Source organism: Tympanuchus pallidicinctus, unplaced genomic scaffold (genome assembly GCF_026119805.1).
Source record: "Tympanuchus pallidicinctus isolate F22 unplaced genomic scaffold, pur_lepc_1.0 scaffold19, whole genome shotgun sequence".
NCBI classification, from domain to species: Eukaryota; Metazoa; Chordata; class Aves; order Galliformes; family Phasianidae; genus Tympanuchus; species Tympanuchus pallidicinctus.
Window position 1 is genome coordinate 1,351,732 of NW_026294710.1, and position 22,083 is coordinate 1,373,814.

At 50.8% G+C, this 22,083-nt stretch overlaps 1 protein-coding gene across 1 annotated transcript; it reads left to right on the forward strand.

The window, feature by feature from the left end:
• The first annotated feature begins 1,940 nt into the window (after positions 1 to 1,940).
• Positions 1,941 to 20,729, forward strand: UAP1L1 (UDP-N-acetylglucosamine pyrophosphorylase 1 like 1). Its single transcript, XM_052681319.1, has 9 exons — positions 1,941 to 2,280; positions 8,939 to 9,143; positions 10,676 to 10,851; positions 12,025 to 12,197; positions 13,932 to 14,128; positions 15,199 to 15,339; positions 16,735 to 16,920; positions 17,642 to 17,708; positions 18,370 to 20,729. Exons 1-9 carry the CDS (start codon positions 2,007 to 2,009, stop codon positions 18,454 to 18,456), a joined length of 1,506 nt encoding a protein of 501 aa, XP_052537279.1. The 5' UTR covers positions 1,941 to 2,006; the 3' UTR covers positions 18,457 to 20,729.
• The last annotated feature ends 1,354 nt before the right edge of the window (positions 20,730 to 22,083 follow it).

Sequence of the window (22,083 nt, forward strand, 5' to 3'; positions counted from 1 at the left end):
TCTCTGTGTGGATTCTTACCTACTGAAGCAGAGTCCTAAAACGAAGGAGCTCTGTCATCTCCCAGGTAAGATATCCTGAGATATCCTGCCCCAGCCCACTGCTGGCACCACACAGAGCAGTGTTTGCCTTCTCTCTTCTTTAGAGGTTCTGGAGCTTTCTGATGATGTTTTACCCATTTCACACACGTTTGCATTTTGTCTGTCCCACACTTACCTGAATCCTGCTTTCTCAGGTCGTTCTGTCTGATATGCCCGATCCAACCTGAGATCCTATTTTTTTCACTTTACAGAGGACAATTTCTACTCACACGAGTGCAATGGATTGTGGAGTCAGGGAGGACACCCTGCTGGAGGACAAACCTGCCCTGGGAGAGCAAGATAGCAGAGAAGCATGCTGCGTTCCTTCACGCCTGTACAGCAAGTGCTGCTCCGAGTCCCACTGGAAAGAGGCAGGGCAGGAGGGGCAGAGCAGTTGCCCTCTATGTTAAAGAGGCAGGTGGAGTGCGAAAAGCTGCTTCTCAGAAACTTCCACAATCAGATTGAGAGCCCATGGGTGAAAATCAGGGACTGCACCAATGCAGGATAGCTGGCGGCCAGATCTACCAAAGGCCACCTGAGCAGGGCAGCCCAGGGCTGAGGCCTTCTTGCTACGGCTGCAGGAAGTGCTGTGCCTGAGGGCTGCCGTTTAGTTGGGGGATTTTAACCACCCAGATATCTGTTGGGAAGGCAACATAGCAAACTGAAAGACTCCTGGAGTGTGTTTGAGAACATCCTGGTGCAGGTACTACACAAACCAAGCAGAAGGAAAGCATTTGTGGAGCTGGAGCTCATTAAAGAGACTGAGATTGGAGGCACCCTGGGCTGTAGTGAGTCATCTTTGTGATTTTGAGAAGGATGGGCCTGGCAAAAAGCAAAGTCAGGACCCTGAACCTGGGAAAAGCAAATTCCTGTTTAAGGAATTCCTCTGTGAGCTGGGAAGCTGCCCTTGGAGACAAAGGAGTGGAGCAAAGCCAGCTACTCTTCAAGGAAGAGTTCTGAGCACACAAGAGCTCGTTGTCCCCCACTACTGGAAAACAAGCAGGGGAGGCAGAAACCCAGCATGACCTGGCAAGGATGTGCTGGTCAGATTGAGAGGTAAGGACACGTACAGGCAGTGGAAGCAAGGACGTGTGACCTGGCAGAGTACAGGGATGCTGTCCGGACATGCACAGATGGGATCAGGAATGCCAAGGTGCAGATGGAATTGCTCTTGGTGAGGGATGTTAAACTCAACAAGAAGGGATTCTACAGGTACAGGTCAGAAGAGACAGACCAAAGAGTTCCTCTGGTAGATGGGAAAGGAGAACTGGCTACATCAGACATGGAGAAGGAGTGGGAACTGGCAGCCAGGATTCTTGTATTTCTCACATCCCTGAACCTCACGTCCCAAAACCTCTGGGTGGGAACTGGGGGAGCAAATTCCCCGGCACTGTAAGGGCAGAGCAAGTCCCAGACTGACTCATAAGAATGAATGCATACAAGTCTATGGGGCTGGCTGACATGCATCTGAGGGCTGATGTGGTTGCTGAGCCGCTCTCCATCATAATAAAAAAGTCACGGCTGTTACGTGAAGTCCCTGGAGACTGAAAAAAGATCACTCCCATGTATAAGAAAGTGAAAAAAGAGGCCGTGCACCGTGTTGAAATAATGCCGAGAGCTTGCTGCTTCGTGTGGAAATGCAAGAACGGGTGTCGTCCTCGTCAGTTTCCCGAGCACGAAGTTCCCAGCTCCTCCAATATCCTCGGCGGAGGACGTGAGCAGCCAAACGCCTTTCGCCTCAGCAGGCGCAGAGCCGACAGCCGCGTGCCCTGCAGGGCCGGGCGGGAGGCGCGCGGAGGGAGGGGAGGAAGACGGAGAGGAAGAGGAAGAGGAGACGGAGCGGTAGCCGAAGAGCCGAGCAGGGGCAGGCGGCCGCCCCGCCCCGCCGCCTCCCGGTACCGCCGCGGCCGCTCGGCAGCGCTGCGAGGATGGAGCCGCCCGAGGAGGTGCGGGCGCGGCTGGAGCGGGCCGGGCAGGGCCACCTGCTGCGCTTCTGGGCCGAGCTGGACCCGGCGCAGCGCGCGGAGCTGCTGGCCGCGCTGCCGTCCGGGCTGGGCGAGCACTGCCGGCTGGCGGCGGCCTGCGCCCGGCAGCGGGAGAACCCGGAGCGCCTGGACGGCCGCGTGGAGCCGCTGCCCGCCGCGCTCCTGGGCAGCGCCCGGCACTGCGGCCCCGCCGCGCTGCGGCGCTGGGAGGACGAAGGTGAGCGGGCGGGGGGGGGGATCGCCGCCGGGGGGAGCGGGCGCGGGGATCGGAGCGGCCGCAGGCGGTGCTGCTCGGCCCGGCGAAGAAGCGTTGTCTCTTGAACCGCTGGGTTTTGGTGAGGCTGCGGAGGCCGCGGCTGTTGCTGAGGTTGGCAGGAAGGTGCTGTCAGGGCGGACTCGCGAGCGCAGCGCTTGCACGACGGAATGCCAGAAATAGAGAGCGTTCTCGGCCCGCGAGCCGCCCCGTGCTGCCCGTGCGCTGCCATCCCCGGCGCTGCTCGAGGCTGCCGTGCCCCGACAGTGTGCCCAGGTGGCCAAGAAGGCCAATGGCATCCTGGCTTGCATCAGAAACAGCGTTGCAAGCAGGAGCAGAGAGGTGATTGTTCCCCTGTATTCAGCACTGGTGAGGCCGCACCTCGAGTACTGTGTCCAGTTTTGGGCCCCTCACTGCAAGAAAGATATTGAGGCCCTGGAACGTGTTCAAAGGAGGGCAGCAAAGCTGGTGAGGGGTCTGGAACACAGGCCATATGAGGAGAGGCTGAAGGAGCTGGGAATGTTCAGCCTGGAGAAGAGGAGGCTCAGGGGAGACCTCATTGCTCTCTATAACTTCCTGAAGGGAGGTTGTGGTGAGCTGGGGGTCGGCCTCCTCTCTCGTGTCATCAGTGATAGGAGCAGAGGGAATGGTTTCAAGCTACGGCAGGGGAGATTCAGGCTGGACATGAGGAAGTATTACTGTTCAGAAAGGGTGTTCAGGCACTGCAATGGATGCCCAGGGAGGTGGTGGAGGCACCGACCCTGGGGGTGTTCAAGGAAAGACTGGATGTTGTGTTGAGGGACATGGTTTAGTAGGAGCTATTGGGAATAGGTGAACGGTTGGACTGGGTGATCTTTTAGGTCTTTTCCAACCTTGGTGATTGATTCTATGATTCTATGATTCTATGATTCTATGATGGCTCCCGGCTCAGCGCTGCGCCCAGCGGGATCCCTGCGGCAGAGCGGCGTCACGTCGGGGCGGCGGCCATGGGTCGGTGTGAGCTGTGTAGCCGTGCTGACTGTCACAGCATGTGGTGTCCACGTGCAGGAGGGCAGGATGTCGGCGAGGCAGGCAGCGCGGTGACTGCTCTGTTGGCGTGGGGACTCGCCATGCCCAGCCCTGAAGATGGCCTGTCGGGTCCCCAGCTCATAACAAGGGTTGCCGAGGCACTTGGGATCAACATATTTAACTCACGCTTCAAACAATTAAATGCGGCGGCACAGACTGGAGAGGCACGAGGTTGGTGGGATGTGGAATGGCAGTGTTCACAAAAATATAGACAGTGAGCCTTGCTGCTGGACCCAGAGCTGCAGCAGAGCACGCGCTGCCTCGTGGGCTGCAGCATTAGCAGTGCAGCATTAGCACAGGGCCTCTGTCCTGGGAGGAAGATGAGATTAGAGAGCAGAGTAGAGAAGTGCTGACGTGGCAGGTAGTGTAGGAGACACCGTGTGCCTGGCCAGGCCGATCCAGCCGGCCTGCCTGCATCCCTCTGGTGAGCTGCTGGGCACTGCATGGCTTGGCAGGCCACTGTTTTTGGAGCTGGCAGCTTTCCCTGGTCATGTCCTGGGACCATGAAGGATTGGGCTGATGGGAGAGGTGGTGCTCAGACCTGGGCTGTGTGCAGTGGGGTGCTGTGTTTCCCCCTCCCCATCATGTGTGTATTACACATCTTGTGCTTTTTTTCTGAGCGTACATCCTGTTTCTTCTCAAAGCCATATCCCCTTTTTCTTTACAAAATACAGCAGTGCTGTTCGATAAGTAAATCAATGCAAAACTGAAAGAAAACAAGAGAAAGACAGCTGTGGCCAAAGGAGTATCCTGAGGTGTGGCAACCATCTGCACAGTCCTGACCCACAACAGCCAGTGAAGACGTGGGGCCACGTGGGCAGAGGAGTAAAAATTTCCAAACGGAAACAAAAATGCAGAAATAGAAGTGATGAGGTTCCAGAGCAGAAGAGCTTTTCTGATGTGTCAGACTCTCCAGATGGGGCCGAGTGGTGATGAAGCAGCTGCCCTGCTGCTGGGGCAGAGCTCTTTGGGGTCCAGCATCAGTTGTGCTGCGTGTCTGGGCTGGCTCCTGGTTAGTTTGTGCCCAGCCAGGTTACCCAGCAGCGCTGCTGACGTCCTACCGGGCCTTTCTGCAGAGTCTCCCTGATCGGAAGGAGTGGCAGCAGCAGCCCACAGCAGCCACACAGGAGTGCCAAGGAGGGCTTGGAAGCAGACCTGTGAGGATCGTGCTTGCTGCTTCAGGCTTGAGCATGTCAAATTGAGGAGCAGTGAATTTTAGGGGTGGACTGATCTAGGTCAGAGCTGCACAGTTAATTTAACTGCTTTACTAAACTAGACAGCTAGGCTCTTCGTCTGCAGCTCCAGGCCAGACAGAGGCCCAGCTGACTTGTGCCAGTGTCAGCAGTGAGCAAGGCAAAGTGTGAGGCCGGCCTTCCTTGCTGCAAGCAGTTCTCACCGGTGGGAATTTGGAAGGCCCCATGTGACTGGGACTGACTGCCAGCACCCCACAGAAGTCACTTGAGCCTAGAACCCAGACTGCCCTGATCCCTATCTAGCCTGCAGGCCGCTTCTGATTTCCACCAGGAGAGGGGGGCGCAGTTTTTAAATTTCACACGGCATTGCTTTTTACGGTGCAGTTCAATCCCTGGGAGCGAGACCTTGTGGTGCTGACCCCCAGCAGTGTTGGCCTGGAGGCTGGTCTGCGAGCGGAGCCTTTGCCCAGGTGTGCTGCAGAGCCCAGGCAGCGTTCAGTGGCAGTGAGCGGCGCTGGCTCTGGCTTTCCTCCCTCTGTGTGCCCTGGGAGGACGCAGGCTCCCAAGGTCCTTCCTTTCGAGTGAACCTCTGGCGGTGTTGAGCTGGGACGTGAGCAGAATGGACCTGGTCCCAGCCAGGCCTTCATGCCCAGCTTGCCAGCCGCCTTGACCAGGGGCTGCATGTCTCTGTGCAGCCTTTCCCCCACGGATTGGTGTCACCCCTCAGCTGGGCTCGCCATGCTTTGTGAGCGGGCGTTCGAACTCCCGGCAGCTCCCACCTGCAGCAGTATGTCATCTTCAGGTGAAGACCAAAGAGTGACAACACTGTTCTCTTGACCTTTCCCCTTCCCCTTTTTGTGATTAAAAAGCAATTCTCAGAGGATGCAATCAATGCAGAAATTATTCTTGAGAGCACCCAAGATACTTTTAAGCAGTTAAAAAGATTAAAAAAAAAAATCCATCTATCATTGTCTCTGAGACATAACTCTTAGCACATACAGACTTGCTTTCTGGGTCTTAAACACAAACATGAAGTGGTCACACTTTCTAGGCAGTATTATGGATAATGACATAAATCAAGCACAGATGCTTTCAGATACTGTCCTTATTTTATTTAGAATCATAGCATCACAGAATTGCAGCACAGATGGATGGGAGAGACCTCACAGCTCCCAGTCCCATCCCTGCCATGGGCTGGCTGCCCCTTGGCTCAGGATGCCCAGGGCCCATCCGTGGCCTTGGGCACCTCCATGGATGAGGCAGCACAGCTCTGGGCACGGTGCTGGGGCCTCACTGCTCTCTGGGTAAAGAATTTCCCTCTAACATCTAACCTAAATTTCCCTTCTTTTGGTTTAAAATCATTCTCCCCTGTCCTGCCACTATCACACAGTGTAAGAAGTCATTCTCCCTGCTGTTCATAAGCTCCCCCTAAGAACTGGAAGGCTGCAATGCGGTCTCCCCGCAGCCTGCTCTCCTCCAGGCTGAGCACCCCCAGCTCCTCAGCCTGTCTTTGCAGCAGAGGTGCTGCACCCTCTGAGTGTCCTCGTGGCCTCCTCTGGACCCGCTCCAGCAGCCCCACGTCTTTCCTGCGCCGGGGGCCCCAGGCCTGGACGCAGTACTGCAGATGGGGCCTCACGAGGGCAGAGCAGAGGGGGACAATCCCCTCCCTGCCCGCTGCCAGCCCTCTGTTGGTGCAGCCCAGGGTGCTGCTGGCCTCCCGGGCTGCGGGCGCACACTGCTGCTCGTGTGCAGCTCTGTGCCCTCCAGGACCCCCACGTCCTTCTCTGCACGGCTGCTCTCAGGATCTTCCCGCAGTTTGTATAAATGCCTGGCATTGCCCTGACCCAATGCAGCACCTCACACTTGGCCTTGTTGATCCTCATTAGGTTTACATGGGCCAACCTTTCGTGCCTGCCCAGGTCCCTCTGGATGGCATCCCTTCCTTCTGTTGTATCAGCTGTACTCAGCTTTGTGCCATCTGCAAACTGCAGAGGGTGCACTCAGTCCCGCTGCCTGTGTTACTGGTAAAGATGATGAAGAGTCCCAGTTTGGCCCCCCAGGGGACACCACTCATCACCGCCTTCACCTGGACATGGAGCCGCTGACCACAACCGTCTGGCCGCGACCATCCAACCCATTCCTTCTCCACCAAATAGTCCATCTCTCCAATTCAGAGATAACAGATCCCTGCCCTCTACAAGGACAAACACAGGTGTGTTCTCAGGCTTGGAGGACAGAGAAGCCAAATGCCCCATGTGGGACAGAGGCTGTGAGCCCACGCTGCAGCTGCTCTGTGACTTGGGATATGTCCCAGTGAGGCAGCAGTTCAGCACAGCTGGTGCAGCTATGAATGAGCCAGGCACTTCTTGTATCCAGAGAAGCAAGTCTCTGGAGCCACCTGCGTGGTGTTGTACCTATGCTCTGTCTGCAGTGAAGGTCTTATACTGCAGTTCTGTGGCACTTGTGCAGCCATGGCCGGCTCTGTTCTGCTGCTGCTGAGCGTTGCTCAGCCTCTGTGCCCACAACCAGCTGTTGGGTTTTTAATGTTGTTGGCTGTCACTGGAGAATAATTCATTCTGTGCAGTCCTTGGTCACGGGTGTGACAAGAAGCCTGCTCTTGCCAGTGGTAGTGGCTGAGGGCTGTTCTTTGCTCAGACACCACTGTTTATCTTGCTTTATGAGAGGCTTGTCATTACTGTGGAGACACAGTCAAGTTTGTCCAGGGATAAATTGACAACACAAGAGGCAGCACTTTGTTTGCAAAGTGGCAGCTAGCCGTGCTGGTTGAGCTCAACAGAACCATAATGGTCGTTTTTCCTTTTCCTGGGATACAGGGCTGGGAGACAACAGCAGGATGTGTGCAGCTGCATTTCGCTCACACTAATACCCACTGCTTCAGTCACAGGGGTGACTTTCCATTCCTTGCCACCGCTGTGACCCACACTGAGCAGAGTTTAGCTTTGCTTTCTAATCACAGCTGATCATTTTCTCATCCCTGCCAACCCCTGAACTGGTGTTTAACTGCTTGCCCCTCCATCCTTTGGGTTGGTGTGCAGGTTTCCTGCTATAGCAGAGCTGTGTGAGGCACCTGTCCAGCAGCCAATGCAAACAGTGTGCCAAGCACTCAGCAGCAGCTGGTAGCAAACCACAGTGACACAGCCAGTACCTGAGAGCTGCTCCGTGCTTTGTTACAGCTCTTGCAGTAAAGGTGCGGGGGAGCCACGAATTGTTTGGGCTTTGTTACATACATGTGTGCTTCTTTTGCTTTCATGACTGCTAAGGAGCTCAGATGTCGGAGCTTTGCTGTAGTAGAGCTGCATGTTTCAGTGTACAGCTCTCACAGTACTGTTGTCTGTGCCTTTTTAAGTTTAAAGCATGCAGGCTTTCCTGTTTAGCCAAGAACCTCCTGAAACTTTGAAACCCCCAGACCCAAGGTGCAGGTTTCCTGCTAGAAAGCTCTCCTAAGCCCACTTGAAACCAGAGGTTGGGCTACAGATCTCTAGAGGTCCCTTGCAACCAAAGTTTTGTGATCCTATGAATTCCAAGTCCTGTTTGCAGCAGTGATGGCAGTGCTGTGTAATTGGCTGCCTGCAGGCCGCCTGACCCAGCGTGGTGATCTGCAGGGAGACAGAATATGGAGGCAGAAACATTGTCCTGCATCGCAGGGAGAGTCGACAGTATTGCTACAGTGACAGGGGAGACTTTACATCTGTGTTCCTAGTGCTGGAAGCTAGATTTTTAAACAAAATTAAAACCAAGACATGTTTTTACAGCAGCAGTTGGTATTTTTCCTTCTTACTCCTCATTTGAATAGATGATTATTTAAAGGTGAGCATAAATATTATGATTCTTTCTAAATAAAGATGATTCTTTCTAAATAAATATTATGATTTCTTTCTAAAGCAGTGTTTTTGGTCCCTGTGTCTTTTAGTCTGAGTGTTGAAAGATGTCCCTGCTTGAAACAGAACTGCCCCAGCCCTAGGGCAGCTCAGCAGGGCTTTATCTGAGTCTTGACAACCCCAAGGTACAGTTGCTCCCTTTCTCTGCAGGTCTTTTCCAGGGATGCACCACTTTCCCAGTAAATCATTTCTAATGTCCAGTGTGAACATGCTGAGCTGCACTCAGAGCTGTTTCCTGTTGTTACACCATCTGCTGCTTCAGATAAGGGAAAAGTGTATCAGAGAGGAGATTTGTTTTAATGTGGCATACAGCACCCTTCTGCTCTCTGAACTACCAGCAGTTGGCATGGAACAGCTTCTGGCTGTTGCCTGAGCTCTGTAGAAAGGCTCAGGGGAAGGGCACAGGACGTGGACCGTCTTTGTGATTCTCATGCTCTCTTTGGCTTCTTTCTCCCGTTCAAGGTTTGCAGCAGATCTCACAGAACAAAGTGGCAGTGCTGCTGCTGGCTGGAGGACAAGGAACCCGCCTGGGAGTGAGCTACCCCAAGGGCATGTACAACGTGGGACTGCCCAGTGGCAAAACCTTGTATCAGATCCAAGCAGAAAGAATCCGAAAAGTGGAGCAACTCGCTGGCCAGAGGCACCGCTGCCAGTGCACCGTGCCCTGGTAGGTGGGCTGAACCACAGACCCGCTGTAAGGGGGTCTTTGCTTTGCAGTCTTGCCTGTCTTGTCTTCTAGAAGTGCCTTGACAGCAGAGACATGCCAGGGGATTTTGGCAGTGTGCGTGATCCCAGCAGCTAGAAGAGGAGCTCAGGTGGGCAGTGACACACCAACAGTGCTGCAGCGAGCACTGCCCTGCATTCACTGACCACCGTGCTGTGTCTGTTTCAAGCACAGACCTTACAGTGCAGGAAACAGCACTTTTCAGTGCCTGTTTTGGATCGCTCGTGAGAGATTTGTACGTTTGTGCTGTGCTTTCTCAGGTTCCTCTCTGGAGAGAGAAATCACACCACACTGAGAAACTCTGCGTGTATCTTCAGGCAGAGCATGAAGCTCTTCCCTTCCTCAATAGTAAATCCTTGCCCTGCTCCATTTTTAGGCTGCCTCCTGCTGTTGTTGTTTGCAGCTGTCTGCCTTCTCTCCTAGATGCCCGTAGCTTTCAAAAGCCTCCAGGCTTCCACAGAGCTTTGCTCTGCAAGGTGCAGAACGTCAGTTCCCTCTGAGATTGGGTGGGTGAGAGAAGAGAAAGGCACTGCTGCCTGGCTCTGGGAATGTTTTCTGCTGGGTGCTCACCCTTAGGTTATAGAGATACCATTACAAAGTCCCTGTCTGGTCTGAGGCAGGGTGTGGGAAGAATGAAGGAGCCTGTATGTCTCAGGTCTTCAGGATGACACATGGTTTTACAAGTAGGAATCTGAAGGTGATTCAACTCCAGATTGTATGTTTCTTTCTAAAGCTACATGTACATGACTCAAATTGCAAATGTATCCATGCCTGGTGCTGTTGGAAGCCATCAGCAGCATCTGCTGATAATGTTTACAGTTTACCTCCCTTGGGTTGAAGAGACAGCTGGCTGCTGCAATACCCTGGAGGACAGTATCTACTGTGCTGCAGAAATGTAAACCAGTGTGTATGAGGCCCTCCTGTGCAGACTATGGATATTCTGTTGTGCTAGCAGAGGACCACATACACCTGTACTGAGCTGTTGAAGGGCTTGGCAGGTACGTGATGCTCTCTGCTCTGCACTGGTGTAGCCTCTCCTGGAGCACTGTGTGCAGGGTTGAGTGCCACAGCATAAAGGCATAAAACTACTGGAGGGCTACAGAGAGATGGGAGAGGGTCTGGAAGGGAAGGAATATGAGGAGCAGCTGATGTCCTTGGTTTTGATTTGAAACTGAGGTGAATGAACCTTTCGTGCCATTCTGCGCACTGTTTTGGAGCTGACTGGCAGATGTTATGCACATTTAGGGAAGCGCTTTTCTGTCCTGGGTGGAGCTGAGCCCCTGGGTAGGATTGCTCTTGAGTCCTTGCACAGCCTTCCTGCAGGATGGGTTGTGGAGAAACGGCACGCAGTTGAGCAGCAGATCTCAAGATACCCCGCTGTCTCTCATTTAACATCCTGAGGTTTTCTCCCTTCCATGTCCCACCTGTAGTTTTTTCTTTTTCTTGTTCCTTGCTCTGCACCTGCTCCTACCCAGGTACATCATGACAAGTGAGTTCACGCTGAGGCCGACAGAGGAGTTCTTTGTAAAACACAGATACTTCAACCTGGATAAATCCAATGTAATCATGTTTGAACAGAGGATGCTGCCAGCTGTCACCTTTGATGGGAAGGCCATCTTGGAGGAGAAGGGGAAAATTGCTATGGCTCCAGGTACCTTGCTGTTAGCCCTTATTTGGTGCAGTAGCCTGTGCTGAAAATCATTGTTAGCCATCCTTGGCACACAGGAGCAGCCTTGGGAGGTCAGTGTCAATGCCTCTAGTTAGCATGGGAGAGTTCTGTTAGATGTTTTGGGATGGTAATCAGGAGTGTAGCAACCTCTGTTTAGTTCTTGCTGGAGTCTTGTCCACATTGCATGGCTTTAAATCAAAGTTTGGGAATATTGGCAGGATTAGGAAGAGTGGGATTGCTGTGGTGTTGGGCCAGCCTGCGTGAGCAGGGCTGTGTGTGTACTCAAGGGAAGAGGCCCCAGGATGCAATCCCTGGGGTGCTGCCTCGCAGGATGAAGCTGTCAGAGCAGCTCCATTCCCCCCCAGCTCGGAGCTTCTGGCTGCTCAGAAGTGATGCTGTCAGGTTGTGGAGAAAACCCACCTGGCTGAAGGCTCCTTTTCAGGGCTGATAGTGAGAATTGGGGGAAAAAACAGCAGGCAGCAAGAAGACAAACTCCTTCCAAAATTATTGAAATGTTTCATGTTGAAAAGTTCTCCTCTTCTCTGGACCTGGACATGGCAAGAGGTGAGGGGATGGGGAGGGCAGTCCTCCTGGGGCTGTGTTGCAGTATTGCGACTTCTGTGGCTGCAGAATGGTTCTTCAGAGCAGACAGGAGTGCTAACGGGGTGGCCGTGAAAGGATGATCTGTGATGAACAAATGTGCAAATGGAGTTGGGGGGGGGCGGTGGGAGGGTGAAATACACAGAGGATAAAAGACTGACTTTAGCCTTTCTTTCTCCAGGCTGTTTTAAATGTGCTTTTGCACTGCACTGGAAGAGAAGAAATGTTACAGCCCAATACAGTGTTTTGAGCTTCAGTGTTTTTCCTCTGAGGGTCTCACAGCACTTTCAGCTTTCATAATGCTTCCCTGTGAGGCTGATACCAATAGCCCTGCTTTGCAGATGGGCTGTGGAGGGAGACAGCCTTGTCTGAACTGAGCCTGCATCAGAGCTGGAAGTGAAACCCCTTGGCACTGACTCTTGGCTAGAAAACATTTCCTGCTCTGCTATTCAGGAAAATTTCTTTAGGGCTTTTAGCCTTTGCTCTATCAGTCATGAAATAAACTTTGCAAAGTCACCAATTAACCAGGGCCTCCTCTTTTCTCCTGTGTTATAGATGGCAATGGTGGCTTGTATCGTGCCTTGGTGGATAATAAGATCTTGGATGACATGAAGCAGCGTGGTATCCAGTACGTCCATGTGTACTGTGTAGACAACATTCTTGTCAAAATGGCAGATCCAGTCTTCATAGGCTTCTGTGTTTCCAGAGGAGCAGACTGCGGTGCCAAGGTGAGGTGGTGCTCATGCTGGGCTGATTGCCTGCAGACCGTGGGGGGTGAGCAGAGTTAAGATCTCAGGGTGAGCTTGGGTGTGCTCAGATCTCTGCCCAGTGGTGGCTTGCTCAGAGCAGACTTAGACATGGCAGTCTGAAATGCCTGTTTTGAACTCACAGTCCCCTTCCTGGGAGCGTTCTTGTAGCACTCCCTTCCCTCTTCCCAGAGTAGAATGGAAAACAGGCTTGGTAACATAGAATCACAGAGTCGCTACAGTTGGAAAAGATCTCCAAGATCATCCAGTCCAACCGTCCACCTCCCACCCCCATCCGTTTCCCCACTAAACCACGTCCCTTAGTACAATATCCAAATGTTTCTTGAACACCTCCAGGGGCGGCGACTCCTTCACCACCCTGGGCAGCCTGTTCCAGTACCTGAACACTCTTTCGGAGAGGAAATGTTTCCCAGTATTCAGCCTGAACCTCTCCTGGTGCAACTGGAGTCCGTTTCCTCTCGTCCCATCGCTGTTACCTGGGAGCAGAGGCTGACCCCGCCTCACACAGCCTCCTGTCAGCAGCAGCACAGCACTGCCATCTCCCCTGAGCTCCCCTTCCCCACGCTGACCCATCCCAGCTCCCTCAGCCGCTCTCCATCACACCTGTGCTCCAGACCCCTCACAGCTCCATCCCATCTCTGGACACGCTGCAGGGCCTCCGTGTCTGCAGTGCAGTGAGGGCCCAGCACCGAGCACAGCACTGAGCTGCGGCCCCACCACTGCCGTGCAGAGGGACGATGCCCTCCTGCTCCTGCTGGCTGCACTGCAGCTGACCCAAGGCAGGCTGCTGTGGGCCTTCTTGGCCACCTGAGCACACTGCTGGCTCGTTCAGCATTGACCCCTTGTGCATTTCTTCCACTCGGTCTTCCAGTCACTCTCCTTCGAGTTTGCAGCACTGTATGGGTTGCTGGGGCCAAAGTGCAGGACCTGGAACTTGGTCTTGTTGAACTTCATTCCATTGGCCTTAGCCCAGTCTGTTCAGATCCCTCCTCAGGAGGGTGGTGTCATCTGCACATTTACTGAGGGCGATCAATCCCCTCATCCAGGTCATAACAGAAAAATTAAACTTCTATTAAAGCAGGGACTGTAGTTGCACAGGAACCCTACAAACTGAAACTGCTTCCCTTTTGTGTGTTCCTGAGATATCTGGAAGCCTTATTGGACTGGGTTGTGTTTTGTAAACACAACTTTAATTCTAATCAAGGCACTGCTTATATCCCACTGTGATAGATGGCAAAAGCCAGAAGAGCTTGGTTTTGTGACTCAAAATCAGCAGGTCTCCTGATGTTCAAGACAGGTTTCTGTTGCTTTAATCAACACTGTTCATGTAAGCAGGGAGCTAAAGGCTGATAGATGTTACATTCTTCATTTAATCCCAAGTCCCAGTTAAAAGACCTTGATAGGAAAAGTGCCTCACAGTGTGCTGCTCCAACCAGCTGACTGGAGGTGGCTTTCTTTTAACTGCAGAGTGTCTTCTGAGCAGTTGTGCCTTGGAGTGGTCACGTACTGCTTTTTGTACCAGGTTGTTGGGAAGAATACATCTCCAGGCTACTCGGTGTACTCAGTATTATCTTACTTGTGTTTGTGAGGCACCGTGTGTACAGCCAAGTACTGCAGGTCAGCTTGTGCTTGGCAGCTGGAATATTGCTGGTGGTTTCTTCTTCCTTGTGATGAGCCTCTGTCCTGTGGCTGCAGGTGGTGGAGAAGGCCTACCCCACAGAGCCTATAGGGGTGGTGTGCCGCGTGGATGGGGTCTCTCATGTGGTGGTGGAGTACAGCGAGATCAGCCCGGAGACGGCGCAGCAGCAAAGGCCTGATGGGGGGCTGATGTACAGCGTTGGCAATATCTGCAACCATTTCTTCACTGTTGACTTTCTGCAGACAGTGGCCCAGTAAGTCCCAGCAGAACTGCCAGGCAGCTGTGCATGGCGGATGTTCCCGTTTCCCATGTCGTAGTTACGGATGTTTCCTACTCTGCTCTTCACCTCCTCTCTCCTCCAGACAGTCCCACAGTCTGTGTCTGCTGTTGGTCACCCCAGCGTGGTCTTTATGCCTCATCCAGTGGAGGGTTTGCGTGCTTTGCTGTAGCTAAATCACCTGGGATAAACCAGTGCTTTGACCTTCCTGGGCTTGCAGGGGGGAGCAGCCACATCACTGAGCACAGCACACGCTTTGAGGACTTTCAGTAGGAATGCCAGCCGTGCTGTGTCCCTTTGCACAGTTGGATGGGGGGGTGGCTGGCAGAGGACTGCACCTTGGAGCTGGGAAACAGGAATGTGATAGCTGGTTCAGTGAGCAGCTTTCTTCTGTTAGTTATGGCTCTGACCCTGGGCTGGAGGTACTGTGTTCTTGTGGGGTTTGTTGCTGTGGGAGGATATGAAACTGATGTAGTCTGAAGGTGTGGGGACAGTTAAGGGAGACCTAATTTCATTTCTATCAATCCTGAGGCAGGCAGAATCACAGAATCACAGAATTGTAGGGGTTGGAAGGGACCTCCAGAGCTCATGGAGTCCAACCCCCTGCCAAAGCAGGTTCCCTACAGCAGGTCGCACAGGTCGGCATCCAGGCAGGTCTTGAACATCTCCAGAGAAGGAGACTCCAGAATTCCAGAAGAGCTTCGTCCCTTTGTGTGAAGGATCTGCACTGCTCCATTTTCGTTCTGGTCAAATAACAGTTGGGTTACCTTTTTTCCCTCTGCCTGTGATTGCAGCTGTGCACTCCGTCACCTTTTGCTTTACCCTATGATGTCATGCTGTCATTAGCAGTGGAGTGCCTTGGCTGCCTGCCCTGCAGCTGTCTGGGCTACTTTGCTCAGTGAAGTGTTTCCTGGATGTGACTTCAAGTCAGCATCCACAACAGTTGAGATAAGACCTGGAGTAGTAATAGGCCATCAGCTTCCCAGAGATGTACTTCTCTTTTTTATTGGGCACGAAGCAAATTAACTTGTTTGTCCTCTTTGCAGAAAACACGAGTCCCAGCTGAAGCACCACGTGGCCATAAAGAAGGTGCCTTACATTGACGAGGAGGGAAATCTGGTAAAACCGCTAAAACCGAATGGAATAAAGCTGGAGAAGTTTGTGTTTGATGTGTTCCAGTTCTCTAAGTTAGTGGCAGAAGTGATCTTTTTTCCCCCCTTTTCATTTTCTGTTTGAATGACTGTAAGCTGTAGAAGATCTTGACAGATTGTGTGTAGTTTGTGTTAGAGAGCCTGTTGGATCTACCAGGCTTCAGCATGGCAGTAACTGCAGGCACTGACAGTGCATTCACCGAGCCCTTGTGTGCAGTCCTTTGGGAATCATTCATTCTGCTGAGGATGGTTTGTTTGGCTCTCCTTCTGCTGGCCCTAGGAGAGAAATAAGGCAGGAGACACAGAGCATAGCCAGCATTTAATATAAGGGCATGTTGGAATGTTCAGCTTCTCAGAAATCGGACCTTTCATAATTGTGGTTTCCATGACAACTGCAGCTTTTGTTGGGTTTTAGGTGCATGAGAAGCTGGGGCCGATTCACACCTTTGTGTTCAGAGAACAGGTCGCTGGAGCCCCTGGGGATAAGATCTGTTGCTGTAGGAACTGGAAAAGCTGCCTTGCCAATCTCCAACACAGCACGGCGGTGCTGTGGGGCTGACAGTACTTTGTGTGCAGTGAATGGGGACTAATAATAATTCAGGAATTTACCATAAATTTGTGAATCCTCTTTTCCAAAGCCCAGAATTCAGCAACAAAGATTCTGTTCTAGGTTGAAATTAACAACGAGAGCAAAAAAGAGACCTTAGGCAAACTGAAATATCTCGTTTGGAGATAGTGTTTTTGTTTTAAGAGGATTTACTGTAGGTGAAGGAGATAAGGTTTGAACCCTGGTCTCCATTTCCTGGCATGCAATCTGTAAGGAAACATACCTAAAAGCAAAGTCAGCGTGGTGGAAATAATGCAGAGCTATGGATTTTGAAACAACTGCCAGCAGTTACTTCTTGTTTTTTCGTGTTACTTCACGTACTTTGTTGATAATACGGAAAAAATTGGCAGGTGCTCTTCGTGTGCAAAGTACAGAAACACAAAGGTGCTGCTGTGGTTTTATTTGCATTCCCTTTTCTGGTAAACTTCTGTACATGCATCTGACTGTGTGTCCTCCCGTTCTGCTTACTCACACCTGGAAACTGCTGTCCTGAGTCACTGCTTCCCCCAGGCTGCCACGCAGTGACTTTCTTTAAGGCAGGGGTGCAGGGCTCTGCTGTGAGCAGCACAGCACTGCCATGTATCCAAGCGTCAGGCATCGCACCTCCTTCTGCTTTTCTGTCATACAGCCCTGGTTCTTATTTGCTCCTCAGGTGGGAGATGGACTTCCCTTAGCTTGACTCTGCCCCAGGCTGTGTACATCACTGCCTGTTAAAATATGTATGAGCACTTCCCCATGAAAGCTGGTTTTGCATCTTTTCTGAGAACAAAGCTGATAGCTAGCTTTGTTTTTCATTATTCTTGTTTTCTCTCCTTTGCTGACAGGAATTTTGTGGCATTTGAAGTTTTGAGAGAAGAGGAGTTCTCGCCGTTAAAAAATGCAGACACAGCTGAGAAAGACAACCCTAGCACTGCTCGGCGGGCCCTCCTGGCCCAGCACTACCGCTGGGCTCTCAGGGCTGGGGCCAGGTTTCTGGATGCAGATGGCTGCAGGATACCAGAGGAGCTCAGGTGTGAACCTCAGTGATGTTCTCTGCAGCTTCTTTGCCTGTGGCTTCCCGAGCCTGGCGGCTGGCTGATGGCACACACACTGTGCTACACAGTTCAGAGCATCTGTCTGAACACTGGTGTGAGCTCTGTTCAGCTGGCCTTCTCCAAACATCCTCTTACAGCTACTGCTCCATCAGTACTGCGAGTACTTTAATGCACAGTACCCTTTGCTTTAGCTTTGGCAGAGATTCCTGCCTTGGGGGTCACAAGTCAACTCCTCCTATAGCAACTTGAACACAGTCAGACAGCTGCCTTAGATAGAAGCAGACTTTTCTATCACTCAGGATGTAACCAGCCCAAGGAACTGCAATTTGTGGTCATCCCTGCCTCTTCTGATTGTGGTCCCAGTTTTTAAAGCCCAGCAGAGTCTCAGATGGATATTACAGCAATTACCAATTCATACACTTCCTGCTTTTACAATTACTTCATCAAATGACAGCTTAATAAACCCAGAAGCTGTTCATTTTATTTGAAAAGTACCTTTTAAAAAGCCATGTAATTGTTTTGATGAGAACCTGCTAATTCCCTCTCATTTTCATAGTTTATATTCAAATGATACCTGATGCATGTGAATATAACGAATGTTGTATCCTTCTGGATGTCTTACTCTTGACAAACCTTCGAAGACAACAGGCTGTTTTGTAAGCAGAGCAAGAAGTTAACCCAGTGTTCTCATGTTCAGTCTTTCAGGAACCGAAGATCCTCCGGCTGTGTGTGAGATTTCTCCATTAGTGTCTTACTTTGGAGAGGTGAGAATAATTATCTATGGAAGTAAAATTTTTAAGAGCATGCATGATTTCTTTACAGAAGAGAGATTTCATTAGCCTGTGCTTGCTCAGAAATGGTAAGGCAAACGGAGCTAGGACTTGTGTTATATTTGTGGTTCCATTGTGGCTTATTCTTGAGCAGTTTGTTCAGTCTTCACATACCTCGGTTTTAGCAATGTCTAAAATGAGAGATGTAATGAGGTGGTGAAGTTTCGTTAGGACTCATCAGTACTTTGAGATCCACTGGATGAAAACCTTCTTTGCTAAGTTCCTGTCTGCAGGGAGCTGGCTCACCACACTTGGTGCCTTATAAGAATAAAACAGAGGTGAGTCAGTGTGATTTTCGTTGCTAGGATCGTTCCAGTATGAGTTCAGAACACCCTGCCCCTCGCCTCTCCCTTCTCAGCAGGGCTCGTTCCTGAGCTCCACTGTTCTGCAGTTCATGCTCTCCTTCACAAACTCTGGTCGTATGGCTGAAGTGCTTTCTACTCTCACTGGGGAACAGTTCTGTTGTCTGTCCTTTGTGCGGCCTTTAACTTTGGGAGTCAGTCATTCCTTGTAAATGTTATAGAGACTTTGAAACAGTACACGTGGCCAATACGATGTGTTATAACCTAACCTGATGATTTTCACGTGTTCTCAGGGTCTGGAGGTGTACATGAAGAACAAAGACTTCTGTTCTCCCTTTATACTCGATGAAGACAAAGCAGAAATGCTAGGAAGTTCTTGAAGAGGAGGGAGGTCTTCTCCCCTCAAATCAGATGCTTGTGAGAGCAGTTATAAGAACCGACCCTACTAAAATGAAGTGCCTTATGAAAACTTGCTTTCAGTATTAGGTTGATGCCAAATCCTTGCAACAGTTGCATATACACATCTGTGCTCACTCAGCAGATCCGTTTGGTGACATTGAAGTCAGCCTTCTACCTTGATCTGTTTTGTCAACAGTGATATGAATGACAATTAATACTTTCCAGGTACCACACAGATTTTATATTTCCTTTCTCTAGTGCATACAGATTTATAACAGAGCCAGCTGGAATCTAATCAGTCAGCTTTGCATTCATGAAGATTAGATCTCTGCAGTGCTTACCTTTGTACCTTGTTTGCGCTGTTGTTATTTTTTGTGTATGTTTGCTTGTTTGCTTTAAGCTCTGCTGGTCAGGAGATGCAGTTCAGCATTCACATCCTGCAGTCAGTGTGTATGGAGGAGTGTGCTGCACTTGGGGCCTTCTGTGTTAAAGTTTTGCTTGAGATGTGGACCCTGCAGCAGTGAGACTGGCTTGCATATGTAGGCTCTGTGGTGGCACTCCAAGAAAACAGTAAATACGCAGCTCAGAGTGATTGCTTTTTACAGCTGCAGTGAGCTGCAGGTGGGGAAGAGGACAAAGAAGAAGGCTGAGAACTCTTCACAACAGCCTTCTCTTCCTCCCTTAGGACAATCATTTATTTTGCTTTCCATTTTTCCATTTGATACATACAGCATCCCTCAGGGAGGCGCTCCTGCGAAGTGCCTGAAGGTGGCAGTGACAGGAGGGACAAGCTGTGAGGGAGAGTTTGAGGCTTAATCCCAATGTAAGCAATGTAACAGTAAAACGCCTCAGCTTCTGCAATTTCCAGTGGAGCGCTTCTCAGCACTTTTTCAGTTAAGGAAATAACTCTTTAGATGCCTTGCTCTTATCCTAGGTTACAGACTATGATATATCAACTAACGAAGGAAGGTAATTTGCACAATTTCAGTAGCACAGCAGCCCAGCCTTGGCAGAGGGGTCTCGGGGTGGCCGTGCCTCACAGCTCCTGCTCTGCAACAGCAGATCCTACACACCAAAGTCATTTCACACCTCAGGAGGACTCTTCAGGTGCGTTGCTGAGCGGGGTTGGGTTGACGAGCACACACTGCATTTCCCCCAGTCAGCTGTAAGGAAGGTGATGAACCATAGAATCCTAGAATGGCCTGGGTTGCAAAGGAGCACAGTGCTCATCCAGCACAACCCCCTGCTGTGTGCAGGTCGCCAACCAGCAGCCCAGGCTGCCCAGAGCCACATCCAGCCTGGCCTTGAATGCCTGCAGGGATGGGGCATCCACAGCCTCCTTGGGCAACCTGTGCCAGTGCCTCACCACCCTCTGGGGGAAAAACTTCCTCCTAACATCCAACCTCAACCTCCCCTGTCTCAGTTTAAAGCCATTCTCCTTGTCCCATCACCATCCACCCTCACAAACAGCCGTTCCCCCTCCTGTTTATTTGCTCCCTTCAAGTACTGGAAGGGGAGAAGTTGTTTCAGATGAGGCATTTCATGTCTCTGCTTCTACTATGGAATTGTCAATGCTGATATTAAGCACTGATCTTTTATATAATTGAATTTCTGAAATTCTTCCTATGAAGCTGTATTCAGAATGTTGGAGGAAATAAAAATAGCTTTGAGAATAACTATCATGTGTAAGTAGGCTCGTGTTTTACAGAGAAACCGCCTACATGCTGACGGCAGAATTTACAGATAGGAAGTGTATCTGCATACACATGAGTAATTAACCTGCTATATGTGCAGATCAGCTAATTACAGTTCTGGTTACCTCTCGCTGCGTGTGCAACCAGTATTTTTAGTAGAATTTTTAGTAGAAATTGAGCATTTGTCTGTGACACTCAGTTCTGTATTTTTTATTGTGCATTTTTATGGGTCATTTCTATTCTTGTCTGTTGAGTTTTGCGTCCAAGACTGATTGCATTACATCTTTGAGAGCATTGCTTGTCGGTTCAGGCCCGGGTTGTTTTAAATTGCACTGTGCTATAAAGAAAGATTATTCTTCTATGCTTTCTAGAATGCTTTTTGAAACTGAACTGCAGTTCATTTTGTGGATGCTTTAATCGTGTGAACACTGAACTGCTGATACGTTTTTAGAGATTGTCTTTGAGGAGAAGAGGAATTAGGATGCTGAATGCCTCGTGTGTTTTGTTTTCCAGAAATTTTTGGACCACGAAGCATTTTGATAATAAAGATGTTACAGTGATTTCTATGTGTCTGTCTGCCTTGTTTGTGAGGAAATGCGGGTGGTTTTGTTCCTGTGCCGCTGTGCTGTCACACAGCTGTGGGACACTGACATGGCACCACTGCTGGCACAGCTGGAGGCTGCAGTGGCCATGGCTGATGTGCAGGGTGACATGGAACTCAGCAAATACCCGAAGCAGTTTGGCACTGCTGTGTTTTTCCATCAGACAGCTCACAGAGCACTATTCTCCCCCACAGCAGTTCTTCCACAGTGACAGGCTGTCCTCTCTATTGGGGGCTCAGTGCTGAACCCAGCAAAGACCCAAAGCAGACGTTCTTTCTCCTTTACCTATTTCATTCCACATCTTTCTCTTGTCACCCATATGAAGGTTGCTGCTGCTGGAGTTTTTTAATGCTTTTTTAAGCTATGTGAATTGGTAGTTTGCTGTGGTAGGAAAATGAGTACTGAAATGTGAATGTGTGTGTCAGGGTTCTGCTGAATTGTTTCTCTTGTTGCTTGTTTGTGCGGTGTTGATACTTACCAGAACAATTTCTTGGGGGCTGTGATTTTCTTTTTTAAATCATGAGATGTTAACTTAGCTCTCAGTTTTATCTTAGGGACTCTACCTGAAGGAGAGTCCAAATTTAAAGGTCCAAATGATGTCCTTAACTGAATATCTAGGCACACCGGGAGGTGAATTCTAGGCCAGCACTTAAGCAGTATTCATGCCTGCTGCCACACTCTTTCTCCCTGTTGAACTGTGAACTTGATGTGAACATAACCTGGTTCCCAGATGTAGGAGGTGGCAGTGGGTAATACAGAAACACAGGCAATGTGGCTCTAAATGTGTACAATGTTAAATGGTGCTGCCCTTCCTCCTCCTTCAGGAAGATGCTCTTTGCAAAGGGCACGTGAGAAAGGGCTGTGAAGGAGCAGGTAGGGAAGGGACTGTATGGATCCTGCTGTGTACCAAACTATTTTGAAAATCCCTTCAGTCAACTCTGCCCTCTCAGAGTCTCATTCATGCCTTTTCACACCCCTGAGCTCTTAGGACAGAGTTCCTGTGATGTCTGCCCTGGACCGGGGTGGGGGGATGAGTGATGCAGGCTGTTAGGATGCATGTTTTAGACTGCTCTGTCCTCTGGGATTCAGAGGAACTTTGGGTCTCCTGTGCCATGCTCAGGAGCTGGGCTGGAGCAGAGGTTGTGTGCAATGCACCGCAGCCCTGGTACCATCCTCCCACCAGGACACTTCCTGACAAGACATGGTGACTTCTGCACCCTTTGCACCCACATCCCCACCAGAGCAGCCTACCAGGCAGGTGGGAAATGCACCTTCCCAGATGCATTCAGCCTTCTTCCAATTGCTCAGTCAC

Bases quoted from the DNA above. Each gene is read 5' to 3' on its own strand.
- UAP1L1 (XM_052681319.1), top strand. From the start codon at position 2,007: ATGGAGCCGCCCGAGGAGGTGCGGGCGCGGCTGGAGCGGGCCGGGCAG. The intron at 9,144-10,675 runs GTAGGTGGGCTG...GCTCCTACCCAG, and splicing joins TGCCAGTGCACCGTGCCCTG to GTACATCATGACAAGTGAGT. The intron at 10,852-12,024 runs GTACCTTGCTGT...CCTGTGTTATAG, and splicing joins GAAAATTGCTATGGCTCCAG to ATGGCAATGGTGGCTTGTAT.